At 36.3% G+C, this 18405-nt stretch overlaps 1 protein-coding gene across 1 annotated transcript in view; it reads left to right on the forward strand.

The window, feature by feature from the left end:
* The window catches only part of LOC111150763 (hemicentin 1), a 471859-nt gene that overhangs the window by 302164 nt on the left and 151290 nt on the right, over positions 1-18405 (forward strand). The window contains exons 37-41 of the mRNA XM_022508355.1: positions 5654-5755; positions 7753-7929; positions 8619-8770; positions 9931-10054; positions 14614-14789. Of these exons, the coding sequence (XP_022364063.1) occupies positions 5654-5755; positions 7753-7929; positions 8619-8770; positions 9931-10054; positions 14614-14789 (731 nt within the window). The remainder of the gene's footprint in view (positions 1-5653; positions 5756-7752; positions 7930-8618; positions 8771-9930; positions 10055-14613; positions 14790-18405) is intronic.

The raw sequence follows: 18405 nt of genomic DNA on the forward strand, positions 1-18405 counted from the left end.
ATGCAAATCAAAATTTCAATGAGATATCACCTCATACCTGTCATAATAGTTAAATCGAAACACAAGAAACAACAAGAATTGACAAAGATGTTGGGGGAAAGGAACACTTGTGCACCATTGGTGGGAATGCAAACTGGTGCAACCACTGTGGAAAACAGTACAGAGGTTCCTCAAAAAAATAAAAATAGAATTACCTATGATCCAGTAATTCCATTGTTGGGTATTTACCCAAAGAATGCAAAAACACAGGGAGGACTGGGTGGCTCAGTCATTAAGCATCTGCCTTCAGCTCAGGTCATGATCCCAGGCTCTTCGGATCAAGCCCCACACCAGGCTTCCTGCTCAGCGAGGAGCCTGCTTCTCCCTCTCCCACTCCTCCTGCTTGTGTTCCCTCTCTCACTCTATCTTTCTCTGTGAAATAAACAAATAAATCTTTAAAAAAAAGAATACAAAAACACTAATTCAAAAAGATATATGCACCCCTGTATTTATTGCAGCATTACTTACAATAGCCAAATTATGGAAGCAACCCAAGTGTTCATCAATAGATTAATAGATAAGGAAAATGTGGTATTGTAACATAGATAGATAGATAGATGGTAGAGAGACAGCTGTAGTGGAATATTACTTAGCTATGAAAAAGAATGAAATCCTACCACTTGCAACAACGTGCTTGCATCTAGAGAGTATAATGCTAAGTGAAATAAGTCAGTCAGAGAAAGACAAATATGATAGGCTTTTATTTATATGTAGAATTTAAGAAACAAAAGAACAAAGAAAGGGGTGCCTGGGTGGCTCAGTCATTAAACGTCTGCCTTCGGCTCAGGTCATGATCCCAGGGTCTAGGATCGAGCCCTACATCAGGCTCCCTGCTCAGCGGGAAGCCTGCTTCTCCCTCACCCCTCAACCCCGCCCATTTGTGTTCCCTCTCTCACTGTGTCTCTCTCTGTCAAATAAATAATAAAATCTTAAAAAAAATTTTTTTGAACAAAGAAAAAGAGATAAACCAAAAAACTGACCCTTAGCTATGGAGAACAAACTGATGGTTACCACCAGAAGGGAGGTGGTTGGGGCAATGGATGAAATAGGTGAAGGAGATTAAGAGTACACTTTACATGATGACCACTGTTGATGTATATAATTATTGAATCACTATATTGTACACCTGAATCTAATATAACACTATACTTTAACTATACTAGAATTAAAAAAATAAAAATAAAAAAATAATAATGTGGCCATTTTGGAAACCATATTCTTTTCTTTCCATAGTTGTTGTGGTAGTTATAACTGCTGTTGCTGGGTTTTTTTGTTTGTTTGTTTGTTTGTTTTGTTTTTGTCTTCTGTTTATTTATTTAATGAGTAGGTAGAATACTGTTAGTCTCCAAAATGTTCACATCCTACTCCTAGAACCGTGAATATGTTAGATTACATGTCAAAGAGGTATTAAGAATACAGATGGAATTAAGATTGCTAATTAACTGACCTCAAAATAGGGAGATTACCCATGATTATCCAGATAGACCCAGTGAAATCAGAAGGACATTAAAAGTGGAAGAAGGAGTCAGAACTTCAGAGTGATAGGATGTGAAATGATCTTATGAGTCCTCCACACATTGCCATTGCTGGTTTTGAAGACAGAGGAAGGGAGGCCACAGCTAAGGATTATAAGTGACCTCTGTAAGATGGAAAAGGCAAGGAAATAGATTCTCCTCTGCAGCCTACAGAAAGGAACTGAGCCCTGCTGAGACATTTATTTTAACCCAGTGAGACTGTGTTGGACTTCTTACCCATAGAACTGTAAGATAATAAATTTGTGTTGTTTAAACAGTCAAGTTTGAGTCAATTTATTGTGAAAGCAAGAGGAAACTAATATCATGAGTTTTCTGAACAATTTCTGTGAAGTCTGTTTTTACAGATTTTAACATTCCCCTGGGGAAAAGGCTGTTTGCACTAAGCAAACTCTGAATCTGATTAAATAAAGAGAAGTCTTTTGAGAGTGGATTTTGAGGCAAGGGCCAGATAGGTCAAACAGTGACCGTTTTCTAGGAATGATGCTCTTATGTAGCTCCAAACCCATTCTGCTTTTTTCAGTATCTGCTAGGCTGCTTTTTCCACTGTGGTTGCTACGCTGTCTGTTTTCAAGTTTACTCCTGATCTGTGGAGAACGTGGTGGGAATAGAGGGCGATAAAATGCCATAAAACTCACTGCTGTTCATGAGATTTAGCTGTTTTTCTTGAATAAACACTTCTTGGATTGTTGCAAGTCTTTGGTTAATTTCCAGAGTTCTGAAAAAGTTGATTTTCACAAATTTTCTAGAGTTCTTATTTCTTTTACGGAGGAGTGGATTTTTGGAGTTCTACTCTGCCATTCTAATCTTTTTTTTTCTTTAAGTTCTCTAGGGGAGGAAAAAGAGCCAACCCACTCCATACCTCTTACATTTCTTATTCTTACCATAATGTTTTATTATAGCAGTTACATAGTCTGTCAAAGCCTTCAGTGATCACTTCAGTCCAGAAGGCTTCAAGTGAGTATTTAAATAACTGTTTAGAAGGAATGTGTCATGGACCAATTATTTTTCCCTTTCAGTTGGAAAAGTCATATAGCCATATTTAAAGGTCTTTTGTGTTTAAATACCATATCATTCATCTGAATTCAGTGCAGAAAACAGAAACATTCTAGGCATTTCAAGCAGGAAGGATTAACACACCAAATTAAATGGAAACAGATATGAAGGAGGATTGGGTTCTAGGCTTTGTCTTCAGGAATGACCTCCAGATATACATATAGAGATCTGACCCACAAAGACATTTACCCCAAGGACAGATTTTATTTTTAACTTGTTGAAAACCAGCTTTGAGTTTCATTGCCTTTTGTTGTTCGTTTTGCTTATTTGTTTTCTTTGGTATTGTCTTCTGCTTTAATTTTTATTATTTCTTTATCCCTGACTTCTTTTGGTTTATTTTATTGGTTTTTTTCTGGATTCTGAGTTGAATGTGTAGACCACTTATTCCCATTTTTCTTAGTTTTCAATATGTTAATTAGGGCCCTAGGATTTCCTTTGAGTACTATACTGTATAGCAAGCTGACATACTGTATGTTTTCATTTTAATCGGTCTCATTCTATTTTATTTTTTTCTTTATACTTTTGTCTTGATTTCCTCCTTAATGATGTCTGCCCCTTGTAAAGACCTTTTTGTTTGTTTGTTTTTGATTTCTACTCATTTTTATTATAGTCTTATTAAATTGTCTTTATAAATGATCTCTTGAGATTTTTGCAGCCTAATAATATAGTAAGTTATGAAAATATTCTATGGGCATTTGAAAAAAACATGTATTCTTTGTTAACTATAAGTGTACATAGACACAAATATACACACACAATCTGGATGGGTAATTTATTTTTTAAATTCTTTAAAACTTAATTTTTATTTCACTATAATCAATTCCTGAGAAAGATGCACTAAAATATACTACTTTCAGATTTTTCAAAAAATTTCAAAAAATTTCCTGCTCTTTAACAACTTTTGCTTTGTTGTTCAATGCATAAAGCATTGCCATTATAATGTATTCTTCACGAATCATGACTTTTTTTTTTTTAAATTTTTTTTTTTTTTTTTACAGATAGAGATCACAAGTAGGCAGAGAGGCAGGCGGGGTGGGGGTGGGGAAGCAGGCTCCTTGTTGAGCAGAGAGCCCAATGTGGGGCTCGATCCCAGGACCCTGGGATCATGACCTGGGCCGAAGGCAGAGGCTTTAACCCACTGAGCCACCCAGGTGCCCTGAATCATGACCTTTTAAGCAATAGAAAGCATGTTGCTTTGTATGTTTAATGATTTTTGCTTAGTATACCAGTTTGTCAGAAATTGATGTCACTCTGTTGTCTGGCTATGTTTGCCCAGCTCTTTATTGTCAGTATTTTTGTGAGTTTTATATTTATGCTCTTTATCCGCTTGGAATTTTTTATTAAAGAAAATAGTGTTGGGGGCACCTGGGTGGCTCAGTCGGTTAAGGGTCTGCCTTCAGCTCAGGTCATGATACCAGGGTCCTAGAATGGAGCCCCACATTGGGCTCCCTGCTCAGTAGGGAGCCTGCTTCTCCCTCTCCCTCTGTTTCCTGGCTCATGCTCTCGTTCTCACTCTGTCTCTCTATCTCAAAATAAATAAATAAAATCTTAAAAAAAAATAGGGTTGGGGCACCTAAAAAAAAAATAGTGTTGGGGCACCTGGGTGGCTTAGTCAGTTAAGCATCTGACTCTTTGATTTCAGTTCAGGTCATAGTCTCAGTGTCAAGGAATAGAGCCCCGCATCAGGGTTTTGCTCAGCAGGGATCTTCTTTGGATTCTCTCTCTCTCTCTCTCTCTCTCTCCCCCTCCGACCCTCTCCCCCATTCTCTATCTCTCAAATAAATAAATCTTTAAAAATAAGAAAGTGTTAACCCACAGATGTGTTAATTCTTTGTCTATTGAATAAAAAACTAAGCTCATTCGCATTTATGCTCTTGATTTATGTAGTTGATTTTATTTCTTCTTATTTATTTGTCCTTTCTCCTTTCCTCTTCTGTTTTTACTAGATTAATGACTAGATGGATTGCTTGATTGTACATGGGGTGGAGTTAAAGGGCTCCAGTGTACTAAATGTGTTTAATTTAGCAAATCTTTAAAATGTAGTTTTTCTATAAACTTCAGATACTAACTTACAACTACAGCATCTTCTCAAAATAAGATAAGGCCTCTAGTTTACTTGTGAGTTTTTCATCCTGACATCCTTCCTATAATCCTTGAGATAGTGTTAGAAACATAGCGCATTGCTATTCTATGTTGTTATTCCTTTTATTCCTATATGCCTCTCAAACTTTCTTAATTCCTACTTTATTATATGAACATTAAATAATAGAGTAGCATTATCTGTGATGTTTAAAATTAAAAATGTAGTTTTCTATTTTATTTTACTAATGATTTAATTATAACTTTTATATCAAAAGAAAAAAAACTGCTAGTAAACCAAAAACCAAAATTCTAATTTTTCTGAAATGGTTTAAGATAGTACTATCTGAAGTAAAGTCAGATAGTTTGAGAAATACTGATTTCCCTTTTACTGGAAGAGTTCAGATGAAATAGCTTACTTCTTGTTAAAGGCAATTCATTATCAGACCAATCAGATTAATTGGAATTACAAAATACTCCTTTAACTATCTTTACTGCCCTGCTAATCTATAATTCTGAGGACTTTCCTACTGGGGACAAAAGAAGAATGATCCTGAAAACTAATTAAGATCTTTTAAAGATAAATTTATATGTATTTATTCTATTTTTTTTATTCGTGTGTGAGAGAGAGAATGAGCAGTGGGGAGGGACAGAAGGGGGGAGAGAGAGAGAGAGAGAGAGAGAGAGAGAAGCAGACTCCCCGCTCAGCAAGAATCCCAGATCATGACCTGAGCCAAATGCAGATGCCCAACAGACTGAGCCACCCAGGTGCCCCAGATTTTTTTTTTTTATCCTGTCCTTCAGTTCTACTTAATAGAATACTTTTGTTCCAAGTATGTCAGTGTATATATGTGAAAGACAGAAAGGAACGATAATTTCCACTGAGCAGATAGTTTCCATTTAGATATCCTACTTATGTGAATTAATTATGTTTGGGCTTCTTATAGAACCGCCTAGTCTGGAGGATGCAGGGAAGATGTTGAATGAGACCGTGGTGCTGAACAACCCCATTCAGCTGGAGTGTAAGGCAGCTGGAAATCCATTACCCGGTAGGTTTACTTGTGGACTCCTAACTTATTGACATTTTAAGATTTTTGGGAAGAACGAAATCTTTTTTATGAAAACAATATAGTAATTACTAATAAAGGAAAAATCATAAAATACATTCCAAGAGTAAAGCAATGACATGAAGGATATAATTAGGTGCGTGAAATTTTTGAATTTTCATTGCTTCTAACTGCATGAAATAATTTACCCATTTAAACAAAGTAGATATATGTGAATAACTAATTGTTTTATTGTCCTTACTGTGGCCACAAAACCCACAATGGTAGTTTTTTATACATTTATGTTGAAAAACATTTTTTTCTCTAGTGCACGTTGATTATTTTTGTAAATCAATCATTTAATGAGAATAGTATTCTTTTTGGTAATTCTCATCACTGGTAAATAATTAATATGAATCAAAAACAACATAATTTTTTAAGGCTAATATTGTGTACGGTCTTTGGTTTTGATCAAATTCATAGACAAAAGTTTTACAGATGAGAGGAATATATACAACAAAAAGAAATAGAATTGGTTAAAAGTTTGCTATCAAATAATATTGACATTTTAGAGCTCATTTAAAGAATGAGAAATACTGGTTTCTCAGTATGATATGATAAATACTTGCTTTATAACTTCATTTTCAGGGCTCTTATATTGGCTTGGCTATTCATGTTTCCCTTAGGCTTACCTGATCCTCAAAACTAATCCTAAAGACTATGGAGTATTACGCCTCCATCAGGAAGGATGAATACCCAACTTTTGTAGCAACGTGGACGGGACTGGAAGAGATTATGCTGAGTGAAATAAGTCAAGCAGAGAGAGTCAGTTATCATATGGTTTCACTTATTTGTGGAGCATAACAAATAGCATGGAGGACATGGGGAGACGGAGAGGAGAAGGGAGTTGAGGGAAATTGGAGGGGGAGATGAACCATGAGAGACTATGAACTCTGAAAAACAATCTGAGGGTTTTGAAGGGGTGGGGGAGCCTGGTGGTGGGTATTATGGAGGGCACGTATTGCATGGAGCACTGGGTGTGGTGCATAAACAATGAATTCTGTTACACTGAAAAGAAATTAAATTAAAAAAAAAACTAATCCTAAAGAAATATTTCAACTGTCTATACTTGGATGATAAGCATAAGAATAAAGCAATTCTTTTTTTGTGTGTGTATACACAAACTTTAAATGTTTATTATTGTGGTTGTTAGTAAGATAATAGTAAGACAACACTGTAATATTATTACTAAGCTAAGCTAGAATAAACTTTAATGGTAAGAAAGCTTATAATTTTTATATAAACCTAAACTTATTTGTATTTCTTCCTTAATATTTCCTTTTTTAATTTAATTGTTTTATTATGTTATGTTAGTCAACATAAAGTACATCATTAGTTTTTGATGTAGTGTTCCATGATTCATTGTTTGTGCATAACACCCAGTGCTCCATGCAGTACATGCCCTCCTTAATGGCCATCACCGGGCTCCCCCATCCCCCAACCCCTTCCCTTCTGAAACCCACAGTTTGTTTCCCAGAGTCCATAGTCTCTCATGGTTCAGCTCCCTCTCTGATTTTTTCCCTTCATTTTTCCCTTCCTTCTCCTTATGTCCTCCATGCAATTCCTTTTGTTCCACAAGTCATTGAAACCATATGATAATTGTTATTCTCTGCTTGACTAAGGCAGTTCTTTTTATTGCAGTTTGATGGTATCGAGCTTTAAAAGAAAAGACGTAGAGGCGCCTGGGTGGCTCAGTGGGTTGGACCTCTGCCTTCGGCTCGGATGGTGGTCTCAGGGCCCTGGGATCGAGCCCTGCATCGGGCTCTCTGCTTGGCGGGGAACCTGCTTCCTTCTCTCTCTCTCCACCTGCCTCTCTGCCTACTTGTGATCTCTCTCTGTTAAATAAATAAAATCTTAAAAAAAAAAAAAATGTAATAAATAAAATCTTAAAAAAAAAAAAAGATGTAAGTAGACGGACTTCTTTCTTTTTCCCCTTACAGCTATTACATGGTACAAAGATAATCGTCCACTCTCAGGCTCCAGCAGTGTGACTTTCTTGAACAGAGGACAGATCATTGATATTGAAAGTGCCCAGATCTCTGACGCTGGCATATATAAATGTGTGGCCATCAACTCAGCCGGAGCGACAGAGTTATTTTATAATCTGCAGGTTCATGGTTAGTGGCACTTCTAGATGCATCCTGGGGTAAAAATGCATTCAAAATGATTAAGTGCTTCTATAAAATTTCGGTGTGAAGATTTAACATAGTGTGTTTTGTCATCTTTATAAAGGTGCAGTGTTCTATAACTGATGATTGTTTTTATTTCCTGACTCCTATTAAAATGCTCTAGTTTCACATGCTGTTGAACTTCAGTTCACTTTAGATGAACTGTTGAGTCATTGATGATTTCATCAGTTAATGACAATAACCCTGTTTGTAAATATTATCTATCAAAATCATAGGTTTTGATCAAAGAAAGATTTTAAGTTATGATCGCTAATAATGCTTTCAAGACAACATAGTGGTCTTGGATACAGTGGAGGAAGATACATGCACACGCAGACACACACATCTGAAAATCAAGAAACAAAAACATGCTCTGGCATTAAAAATTGGATTTCCCAAACAAAGTAGCAAAACATCCTTTTCCTCATCTGTAAAATGGAGATGTTGACAACTGAATAGCTGTAATTAGAAACTCAAATAAATGATGTGAAAGAGATCACCAAAACCAAACCAAACCATGAAAAACTCACATGTGGAAACACAACGGTAGACATTGTACATTCTTTTCATTATTTTGAGATGAAATATCCTGTGATATTAATATATCTTACTTTTATTTCCATTTTATTTCTTTTCAGTGCCCCCATCAATTTCTGGCAGCAATAACATGGTGGCAGTGGTGGTTAATAACCTGGTGAGGTTAGAATGTGAAGCCAGAGGAACACCTGCCCCAAGTCTGACCTGGCTGAAAGATGGGAGCCCTGTCTCTAGTTTTGCTAACGGGTTACAGGTACTCTCTGCCATGTCTTAAGGGTGATCTACCACCTAGTTATTAAATAAGTACAAACAGGGAAAGCTGTTAACAAGATTTAGAGAATAAAATTGACAAATGTTATCCAAAAACATACACATTTACTTCCATAATTACCATAGCCACACAATTGGGATTTCTAAACAATTCTTTAAATGCTTAGACATCTAAAAATTCTTTTGTTTCATATGTAGGTACTATATTTTGACTGTTCGTTTGTCTTTCTGCCTCCCTCCCCATCCTCATTCCCTGCCACCAGCACAAAAGATACCTTGCACAAAGAAGTGTTTATCAACAACAAAAACAGGAATTTCTTCCTAAAATTTGTATTAAAATGTTTGGAAACATTCATGAATTAGAGAACCATGTAGGGTATATTTAATTTTACAAAAACATAAAGTAATAAAGTAAGAAAAATTAGAAACACAACACTGTAGAAATGAAATTTGAATCTGAGAAAGCAGTTTAAGTGTTTCACATTGATTCAAAATTAAAATTATAGAAGCACACCTATCTCATTTAAAGTGTACCTAAATTTTATTTTGCCTAATAGAGAACTTAGTTTTCCCACCATTCTTCTTGGTTTTTCTCAAAAATCCACTGCTTGCAGAATTTGGGACCACGGAAGATCCAGGGTTAATGTCAATATTTTAGAAGTACAACTAGACCAACGGGATTAAAGAGCCATTGTTGTGACTAGTTAATTTACTTGGTTGCTACTTCGCTATTAATTATAACTTCTTATTTATCCTCCCCAAGAAAATTAGAAGGAAGATTAGCTGCTCTTATTCCCACTTCTTCTCATCTTTCTCCCCTGGTGCCTTTTTCTCTCTCTGCAGTAAGGATGGATGAGATTGGACCTTCACTTGATTTCATATACAGGGACTTGTTTTCAGTGGGTATTACCAAGTTTGGTTCTAGCTTTTCACAGTCTTCTTTCAAAGAGAGGTTAAGAAGTAGATTATATGATGCTTGCCCACTTTAAAATATCCAAGTGGAAAAATAAAATGTCCAAGTGGAAATCTTTCTGGAGGCAAATGTCAATTGATAAACCTCAGAAAATAGGAGGAAAAAAGGCTGTTTATGCATATGTTTCTCAGAGGAGCATGTTGACTATTTACCTTTCCTCTCATCGAAAGGTTCTGTCTGGAGGCCGCATCCTAGCACTGACCAGCGCTCAAATCAGTGATACTGGGAGATACACCTGCGTTGCTGTGAATGCTGCTGGGGAGAAACAAAGGGACATTGACCTCAGAGTATATGGTGAAATATTTTAATAATTATTTCCGTTCTGGTATAGATATGTTTAATTCCTAAAATCATTGAAGAAGTTAAAGAAGTTGTTGACAATAAAGAACCATGAGCAATAGAAATGGTTTTACAGTATCATTTCAAATCAAATTCTACCTTCCTGCTTTATAGTTGACTTTGTCTGATTTTCCTTTCTTAATGTTCTGAGAAGTTAAAAGTCTAGGTGTTGGTTTCATAGAAAACTCTGAAGAACATGACTATGGAGAGCAGCTTAGCAATTTAGAAGATATAATCTTTTCACTATAGGGAGAATTTGTTTAAGTAGCTCTCTTGAGCTATTCTACTCAAAGCCTTGATTTTATTACTTTTATATTTATAATCAGTATGTTTTTTAGTCAATACTATGTCTATGAATTAAAGGCTATTTGAGAAGCAAAAGTTAGGCATAAATTTAGAGAAAATTTGAGTTTTTTCCTACCTATGATACAGCTATAAGGTACAAAAGGCAATGTCTAATTCTATCACAGCAGAAGTCCTCCTGAACAAAGTTCAGTTCTAATTGGCCTCCATTCATAGGATGTGTTTTTCATTCCACATTTTAGTTTACCTTTGCATTTAGAGCTGTTTTAGGCTTTTTTCAGTGTCTTATTTGCATTATATTCCTTGGTCATGGAGTAATGGAATTGTTTCTTCGTGGCCCCACCAAGAGTATCTGGGCTTTTTCTGTCAATTCCTGTATAATTAACATACAGTGTTATGTTAGTTTCACGTGTACAGTCCTAGTCCTGCCTCACTTCCAAGTAGTTCACTCCTATTCTATATGTGTGTATATATACACACATACATATACGTATATATGTATGTGTGTGTATATATATCTATATCTATATATAGAGAGAGATTTTTTTTAACCTCCAGACCATGTAGGGGGTTGACTCCTCTTTCTAAGTTTGCCAAAAGTAAATGTAACAATCACAAATAACTTAAAGTTATAGTTTTTTTAATTTAAAAAAATCCTGTTACAACATGGCTAACTTACATGTCTAATGGATCTTGAAAATCCCAGCTGACATCAGTAAACTACTAAAGGGCTCTCTATGTTCCCTCTTTTGTGTTGCTTCTGCAATTGACATGGGTCCTCATCCAGCCTTCAGCTTTGCTAGTGCTGTGTCAGAGATAACAGATGGGACTAAAATGCCCAATCCCACGTAGTCTGTTCCTTCGCTTAAATCTAATTGGGTCATTTTTATGTCTTATGGAGAATTGGAAAGCTGACAATGTGAATTATCCTTAGAGAATGATTCATCAGTCAATCTAAGTCTGTGATACAAAAGTTCCTTCAATAATTAGCAAGCAGAGGGGTATTTGCTGGGTTTTAGTCAGAACTGAAAATCTGGAATTGGCTCCTTCTGTTTCTACATGGGTTAGTGTCAAAAGTATACCAGAGAGACGAAAGAGCATTGATATCTTTTCCAGGAGTCATAAAAACGCACATCACTATTTTTTATCATTTGCCAAGGCATTTCTAAAGATTTTATTTATTTATTTGACAGAGAGAGAGAGAGAGAAAGAGAGAGAGAGGCAGGCAGAGGGGGAGGGGAAGCAGGCTCCCTGCTAAGCAGAGAGCCTAATACTGGGCTTGATCCCAGGACCCTGAGATCATGACCTGAGCTGACCTGAGTCAAAGGCAGAGGCTTAACCCACTGAGCCACCCAGGCACCCTGCCAAGGCATTTCTATACCACTCTTTTGGTCTGAAAACTGGGATCTTTCCTGTTATAACAGTCAGATGGTTAGCCAACATTTACCTATGCTTAGCATTTGAAATATAGATGCCCAGCAAGCATTTAAAGAACTGTACAATTTCTGACTCATAATCTGAAATTAGTTTCCAATCTCTGCTCCCCTCTTAGTGTTATTTGCATATATTATATTCCTACATTTGTAGTAGTAACCTTGACAATCTGGAGTCTCATTGGAGCCTAGTGAGTATTCATTTCCAGGGGCCAATTCCCTTCAGATTGACATTGTAGAGTATGGGGGTGATAAGAAGAGTAGACAGTGGTTAAAATAGCTTTCCCTACAATTGTAAGAGTAGTTCATTAAAATATTTCCCCCCTGTATAAATTCAGGGTATGTTTTACCATATTCTGCGGTGCTAAAACGAGAGAATTAGGTTTTTAAATGGTAGAGTTTCCTGTACCTTTACTTTGAATCTAAGCTCAGAGAACTGTCTTAGAGACCACATGTGTTCCAGGAACTTGAGTGTAACCCTGCGGCAGTGCTGATGTTGATAATTGAATTTAACAAGTATAAGGCATAGAATGAGAATCAGACATGATACCCCCTGCCCCTTCCTAAGCAATATAACCACAAAGCTCAATAAGGATAACATCTAAGGAAGCTGAGATCTAAAGGGTAGAGGCTTTTCTCTTCTCAGACTAAACAAAAAGTTGGAAATGAAAGGACAGAAAACATAGATGCATTTCAGTAATATATACCCTCAGCTATAATTAGATTTGCTTTAATTTATGTTCCTTTAGAAACAAATACTCTATTGTTTTTGCATTTTTTCCTCGCAATTTGAAAAAAAAAAAGTCTGGTTTCTTTTTGAACTTGATTCAACTCATTTAGCCATAAAGAAAAATAATTGGAGGAAAAATATTTGGAAATAAATTAGCATTCTGCTTTCTTGAATTATTTCTGACTTTTACTTCTACAAGTAGTCACAAAGAATTCATGCTCTTTTGTAAATTCTATAAATACTCTAAGATAAACATATTTTTATGCAGTTATGGTACTTTTTGTCCCCTGAGACCAGACTTTACTTGAAATTATGTGCAAGCTGTTAAATGTTAGGCTATTTTATTTAGGGCTTTCTGTGCTAAGATTGGTGAATGTATCTTAATTTTTTATAATATCTTAGAAAACATAATATCTATCATAATATCTTAGAAAACAGTACTAATGGTGCTGATTTTGCTAATATTTTAGCAGTTTTAATCTCAGACAGGTTGGTTATATATCTTTTATCTAATGTGTCACATATTAAAAACAATCCCACTGTTTTCTGTTCCCCCATAGATTACTCTAAGCCTATCAAGAGCCAGAAGTCTGTGTGTGCCGTTAAACAGAGCAGAAGGGACATTAGGAATCTCTGCCCAAATGCTCCATTAGTCTATTGCAGTGACGGTGCATGACATTTCTCTATATCATGGCATCAGTTCCTGTGGATTCAGCACAGGTGCTGCATCCGGAAACAGTACAAGAAAGTGGCCTTTAGTATATATGCCTTTCCCTCCATAGAGAAACCTCCTGGTTACAGAACGGCAGTGTTAGTCGTCAAAGCCTGTTGCATTCATTGTCCTTTTCCCACATGCTGCAGGATCCAGCCTGAAACAGTGGCTCAGAAACCAAAATAACGATCCTTACCACAAAAATCTTGTTTCTATCAGGGCATTTGGAAAATCCCTTAGGATTCATTTCAGTGCAGCTTAACCTTTCTTATCAAGAGAAAAAAAACACTGTGAATATGGTACATTGCCTACAATCCTGACTAGTTATGGGATTTAGTGAGAAATGGCCAAGGAAATTCCTCTCTGTTTTTTTCAGAGTGGCCCTTTTATAACAGGCCTGATTTCATCGTTAGTTTGTGTTTTTTGAATTATTATAAATACAGTCCTGAAAGAGTCCTTGAGAAGTTACGGAGCCTACCCTCTCATTCTTGGCAGGACTGTACCTAAACCATCTGAGACAAATGATTGTTTACTCTATATTTTAATACACCCAAGGGAAGGAGATTCCTTAGACTTTTCCAAGAACACATTTCAGCATCTGACAAGCTTGATAGCCAGGGGATTCTAATTTTAATCTCATTAAAATTTCAACTCATTTCCTCTTTTTATGTAGTTGTATGTTATACAGCTGGCCACTGCTTTCATTTTGTTCTTTATTGTGTCAGTTATCCCACATGGTCTTTATTCCATAGAAAGCTGACAAGTCATCATGGAAAACCAAAAAGAGCTCTAAACTGCACATCAGAAGACTCCTAGCTTTGCCACAAATTAGTCACATTTTTTCAAATAAGTTATTGTCTGTCACCTACTTCATGTTTTACATACCGTGAGGTGGGACCAGGTGGTCTCTTTCAACTCTATTTTTTTAATTTTGCCTCCATGTTGATAAAATTTATTTTCTTTGGCAAAAAATATTTTTAAATAATCAAAAGTATATATGCTTTTAATTATTGTTATTTCCAAAATGCTTCACGAGTAATTTATTACTAGAAATATTAAGCAGTAACACCTTATTCAAAAAGTTTCTGAACTAGGCACTTGGTGAGAACGTCCAGTTCTAAAACTTCTTAAAGTGAAAGGTATTTCTGTTCAATGGGAACATATTAATCAGTGATTTCTTAATATTTCATTCTGAACCAAATGATGCAAAGAGGGTATGTTAGGATTATTGTGATCCTACATCTTAAAAGAACTAATAAATTATTTGGTAAATAACTTAAAGATAAGCAGTGAGCTGGCCTGTCTTATCCTGAGGGAAAACACTTCTTTCACTTAGTTCCTCCGAATATTATGGGAGAAGAACAGAACATCTCTGTCCTCATTAACCAAGCTGTGGAGCTACTGTGTCAGAGTGATGCTATCCCCCCACCTACTTTGACTTGGTTGAAGGATGGCCGCCCCTTGCTGAAGAAACCAGGCCTCAGTATCTCTGAAAATGGAAGTGTGTTAAAGGTAAGGCTAGAGATTCATTTACTTCTTCTTATATTATTCCTAAGCTCATGGCTTTGATTTTAAACTTGCCTGTCTACACATGTTCTACTAATTTCATCTTGTAAAATTCTAGGTACTCTTTTATTAATGAGGTTTATAATATTTAAAATTTTATGCTTAGTAAGATTTAGTTATTTATCCATATTTGTAGCCAGAAACCATCCAAAATGCTTCTGGGAAAACATTATAGAACTATTCTAACGAATACTTCATTTTTAGTCATTCAACCACTCAGCAAATAAACACCCATTCTAGGTGCTCTGAATACAGTGTGAAAAATAGACACATTTCCTACCCTCAGTTTCCTCCAATTTTGCATAAATATATGAAAATTAACAGTTCCGTTGAAAATGCAGTAATTACTATAAGTGTAAGTTAGTTACTATTCAGATGGTACAGGTAACACAATCTAGAAGGATAGTGAAAGGTGAGAGACTGCAGTTGCCTGGAAATCTTGAAAGGCTACTTGGCTTTTTATGTGTAGATGAGAAAAAAAGGCATGATAATAGAAAGCAAGTAAGCTAGTGTGGCTGAAACAGATAATTTAATAAAGTGAATATTTGGAAATAATATTGACAAGGTTGATTTGAGTGAAAGAAGAGCTAACATTACCAGTTTAAGGAATTGGGATTCAGGGGACACCTGGGTGGCTCAGTAGGTTAAGCATCTGCCTTCGGCTCAGGTCATGATCTCAGGGTCCTAGGATCAAGCCCTGAGTCGGGTTCCCTGTTCAGCAGCAAGTCTGCTTCTCCCTCCCCCTGCTCTTGTGCTCTTGCTTGCTCGCTCTCTCTTCCTTTCCTCTCAAAAAAATAAATGGATAATCTTTAAAAAATTAAAAATACAAAGGAATTAGTGTTCAGGAAGTCAATAAGCCATTGGTGTGTTTATAAATTCCTCATAATAACCCTATTGAGAAACTGGAAGAATGGCTAGGTAATCATCCCGCAGTTACTAAGTGTCAGAAATGGGATATGAATACAGGGAGTATAGCTTTAAAACTCATGCTACTAACCCCTATGCCACATAGCCTTTTGGTAAAGGAAGGTTATTAGTGTCAAACAAAGGGAGTCTTAGGAAATGGATAATGGTATCAGCACATAGGAAGCTGAGAAGCTTATATAAGGAGAGCAGAAGTGTGGGAGAGAATGGGAGGGAGTATGGAGTGTGTTAGAGGCAACCAAGTAGAGACCTTAGGAAATATGACCTGTAATGGTGGAGCTGGGTAAATAAGGAAAGGCTGGAATAACTGATGGAGGAAAGTAGGATAAGTCCGTTGAGCCGTCTAGGGGGAGAAAAGCAAAAAACACTGGCCATGCTCAGAGGCAGACCTAGAGCTCTAGAAATCAACGGGTAGTATTCTCAAACCCCGGCTCGGACCAAATGACAGAGGGAGACAATTGTATGAACACAAATCCCAGCACTGGGAGGGGACAGCTATGTGTGATTAGAAATGTCTTCGCAAATTTCAGAGTATAGAAGTTGATTTCTTTAGAGCACAGATCTCAATAGGTTTGGGAAGCCAGAAGAAAAGTGAGGGTGAAAAAATCCTGGTATCTATTGAATCTCTACCATAGAGGCTGGCCAGTTACCCTGAAGTGTGCAGGTCCCACTGAGGGGTGTGCAGGGAGGACTGCATGGAAATAAAAACTTGTACAGAACTCAGACAAAACGAGTCAGTTAAAACTGTCTTACCTGTGCATTTCCCAAAATGATTCATGCAGATCTTCAACCAGGTAAAGTAGTAGATTCTTACTGTTTCATTTTGCCTGGAACACACTAGGCAAGCAATGTATTTTTTTTAATAAAGTTTTTATTTTAATTCCAGTATAGTTAACATTAGTGTTATATTAGTTTCAGGTGTACAATATTGTGATAATAGTGACTCATTACTTACATACAACACCCAGTGCTTATCACAAGTGTCCTCCTTAATCCCCTTCACCTGTTTCACCATCTCTCCACCCCCCTCTCCTCTGGTAACCGTCAGTTTGCTCTCTGTGGTTAAGAGCCTGTTTCTTGTTTTGTTTCTCTTTCTCTTTTTTCCCCTTTACTCATTTGTTTTGTTTCTTAAATTTCACATATAAATGAACTCATTTGGTATTTGTCTTTCTCTGAAGGACTTACATAGTTTAATGTTATACTCTCTAGCTACATCCATGTTGTTGCAAATGGCCAGATTTCATCCTTGTTTATGGCTGAATAACATTCCATTCATATGTGTGTGTGTGTGTGTGTGTGTGTGTGTGTGTGTGTATAACACTCCATTCATATATATATATATATATATATATCACATATGTGATGTTATGCAGAGAAGGAGACAAACCATAAGACACTCTTAATCATAGGAAATAAACTGAGGGTTGCTGGAGGGAAAGGGGGTGAATCACAGACCTGTACCCCTGAAACAAATAATACATTATGTGTTAAGTATTTGAATTTCTGTTTTTTAAAAAAGGAGAATTACAGACCAATATCCCTGGTGAACATAGATGCAAAAATTCTTGATAAAATACTAGCAAAGCAAATTCAACAGTAGATTAAAAGTGTCATTCACCATGACCAAGTGGGATTTATTTCTGGGCTTCAGGGGTGGTTCAATATTCACAAATCAATCAATGTGGTACACCAGATTAATAAAAGAAAGGATAAGATCCTGTCAATAAATGCAGAGAAAGCATTTGACAAAATACAGCATCCTTTCTTGATTAAAAAACCCTCAACAAAGTAGAGATAAATGAAACATACCTCAAAATCATAGAGGCCATATACAAAAGACCCGCAGCTAATATCATCCTCAGTGGGGAAAAACAGAACATTTCCCTCTGGTCAAGAACAAGACAAGGATGTCCACTCTTGCTATTACTACTTAACATAGTACTGTAAATCTAGTCTCAGCAATCAAACAACAAAAAGAAATAAAAGGCATCCAAATGGGGAAGGAAGAATTCAAAATTTCACTATTCATAGATGACATGATACTTTGTGTAGAAAACCCAGAAGACTCCACCAAAAATAGGTAGAACTAATGCATGAATTCAACAAAGTTGTAAGATATAAAATCAGTGTGCAGATGTCTGTTGCATTTCTATACATCAATAATGAAACAGCACAAAAAGAAATCAAGGAATCAGTCACATTTGCAGTTGCACCCAAAATCATAAGATACCTAAGGATAAACCTAACCAAAGAGGTAAAAGATCTGTACTCTGAGAAGTATAAAACACTTAGGAAGGAAATTGAAGATGACACAAAGAAAATGGAAAACATTCCACGCTCATGCAATGGAAGAACAAACATTGTTAAAACATCTCTGCTACACAAAGGTATCTACACATCTCATGCAATCCCTATCAAAATATCACCAGCTTTTTTCACAGAGCTTGGATAAACAATCCTAAAATTTGGATGGAAACACAAAGACCCCAAATAGCCAAAGCAGTCCTGAAAAAGCAAAGCAAAGCTGGAGGCATCACAATTCTGAACTTCAAGCTATATTACGAATCTGTAGTCATCAAGACTGTATGGGACTGACACAAAAATAGACACATAGATCAATGGAACAGAATAGAAAACC

The sequence above is a fragment of the Enhydra lutris genome, unplaced genomic scaffold (assembly GCF_002288905.1).
Source record: "Enhydra lutris kenyoni isolate GAN:26980312 unplaced genomic scaffold, ASM228890v2 scaffoldscaffold24, whole genome shotgun sequence".
Classification (NCBI taxonomy): Eukaryota; Metazoa; Chordata; class Mammalia; order Carnivora; family Mustelidae; genus Enhydra; species Enhydra lutris.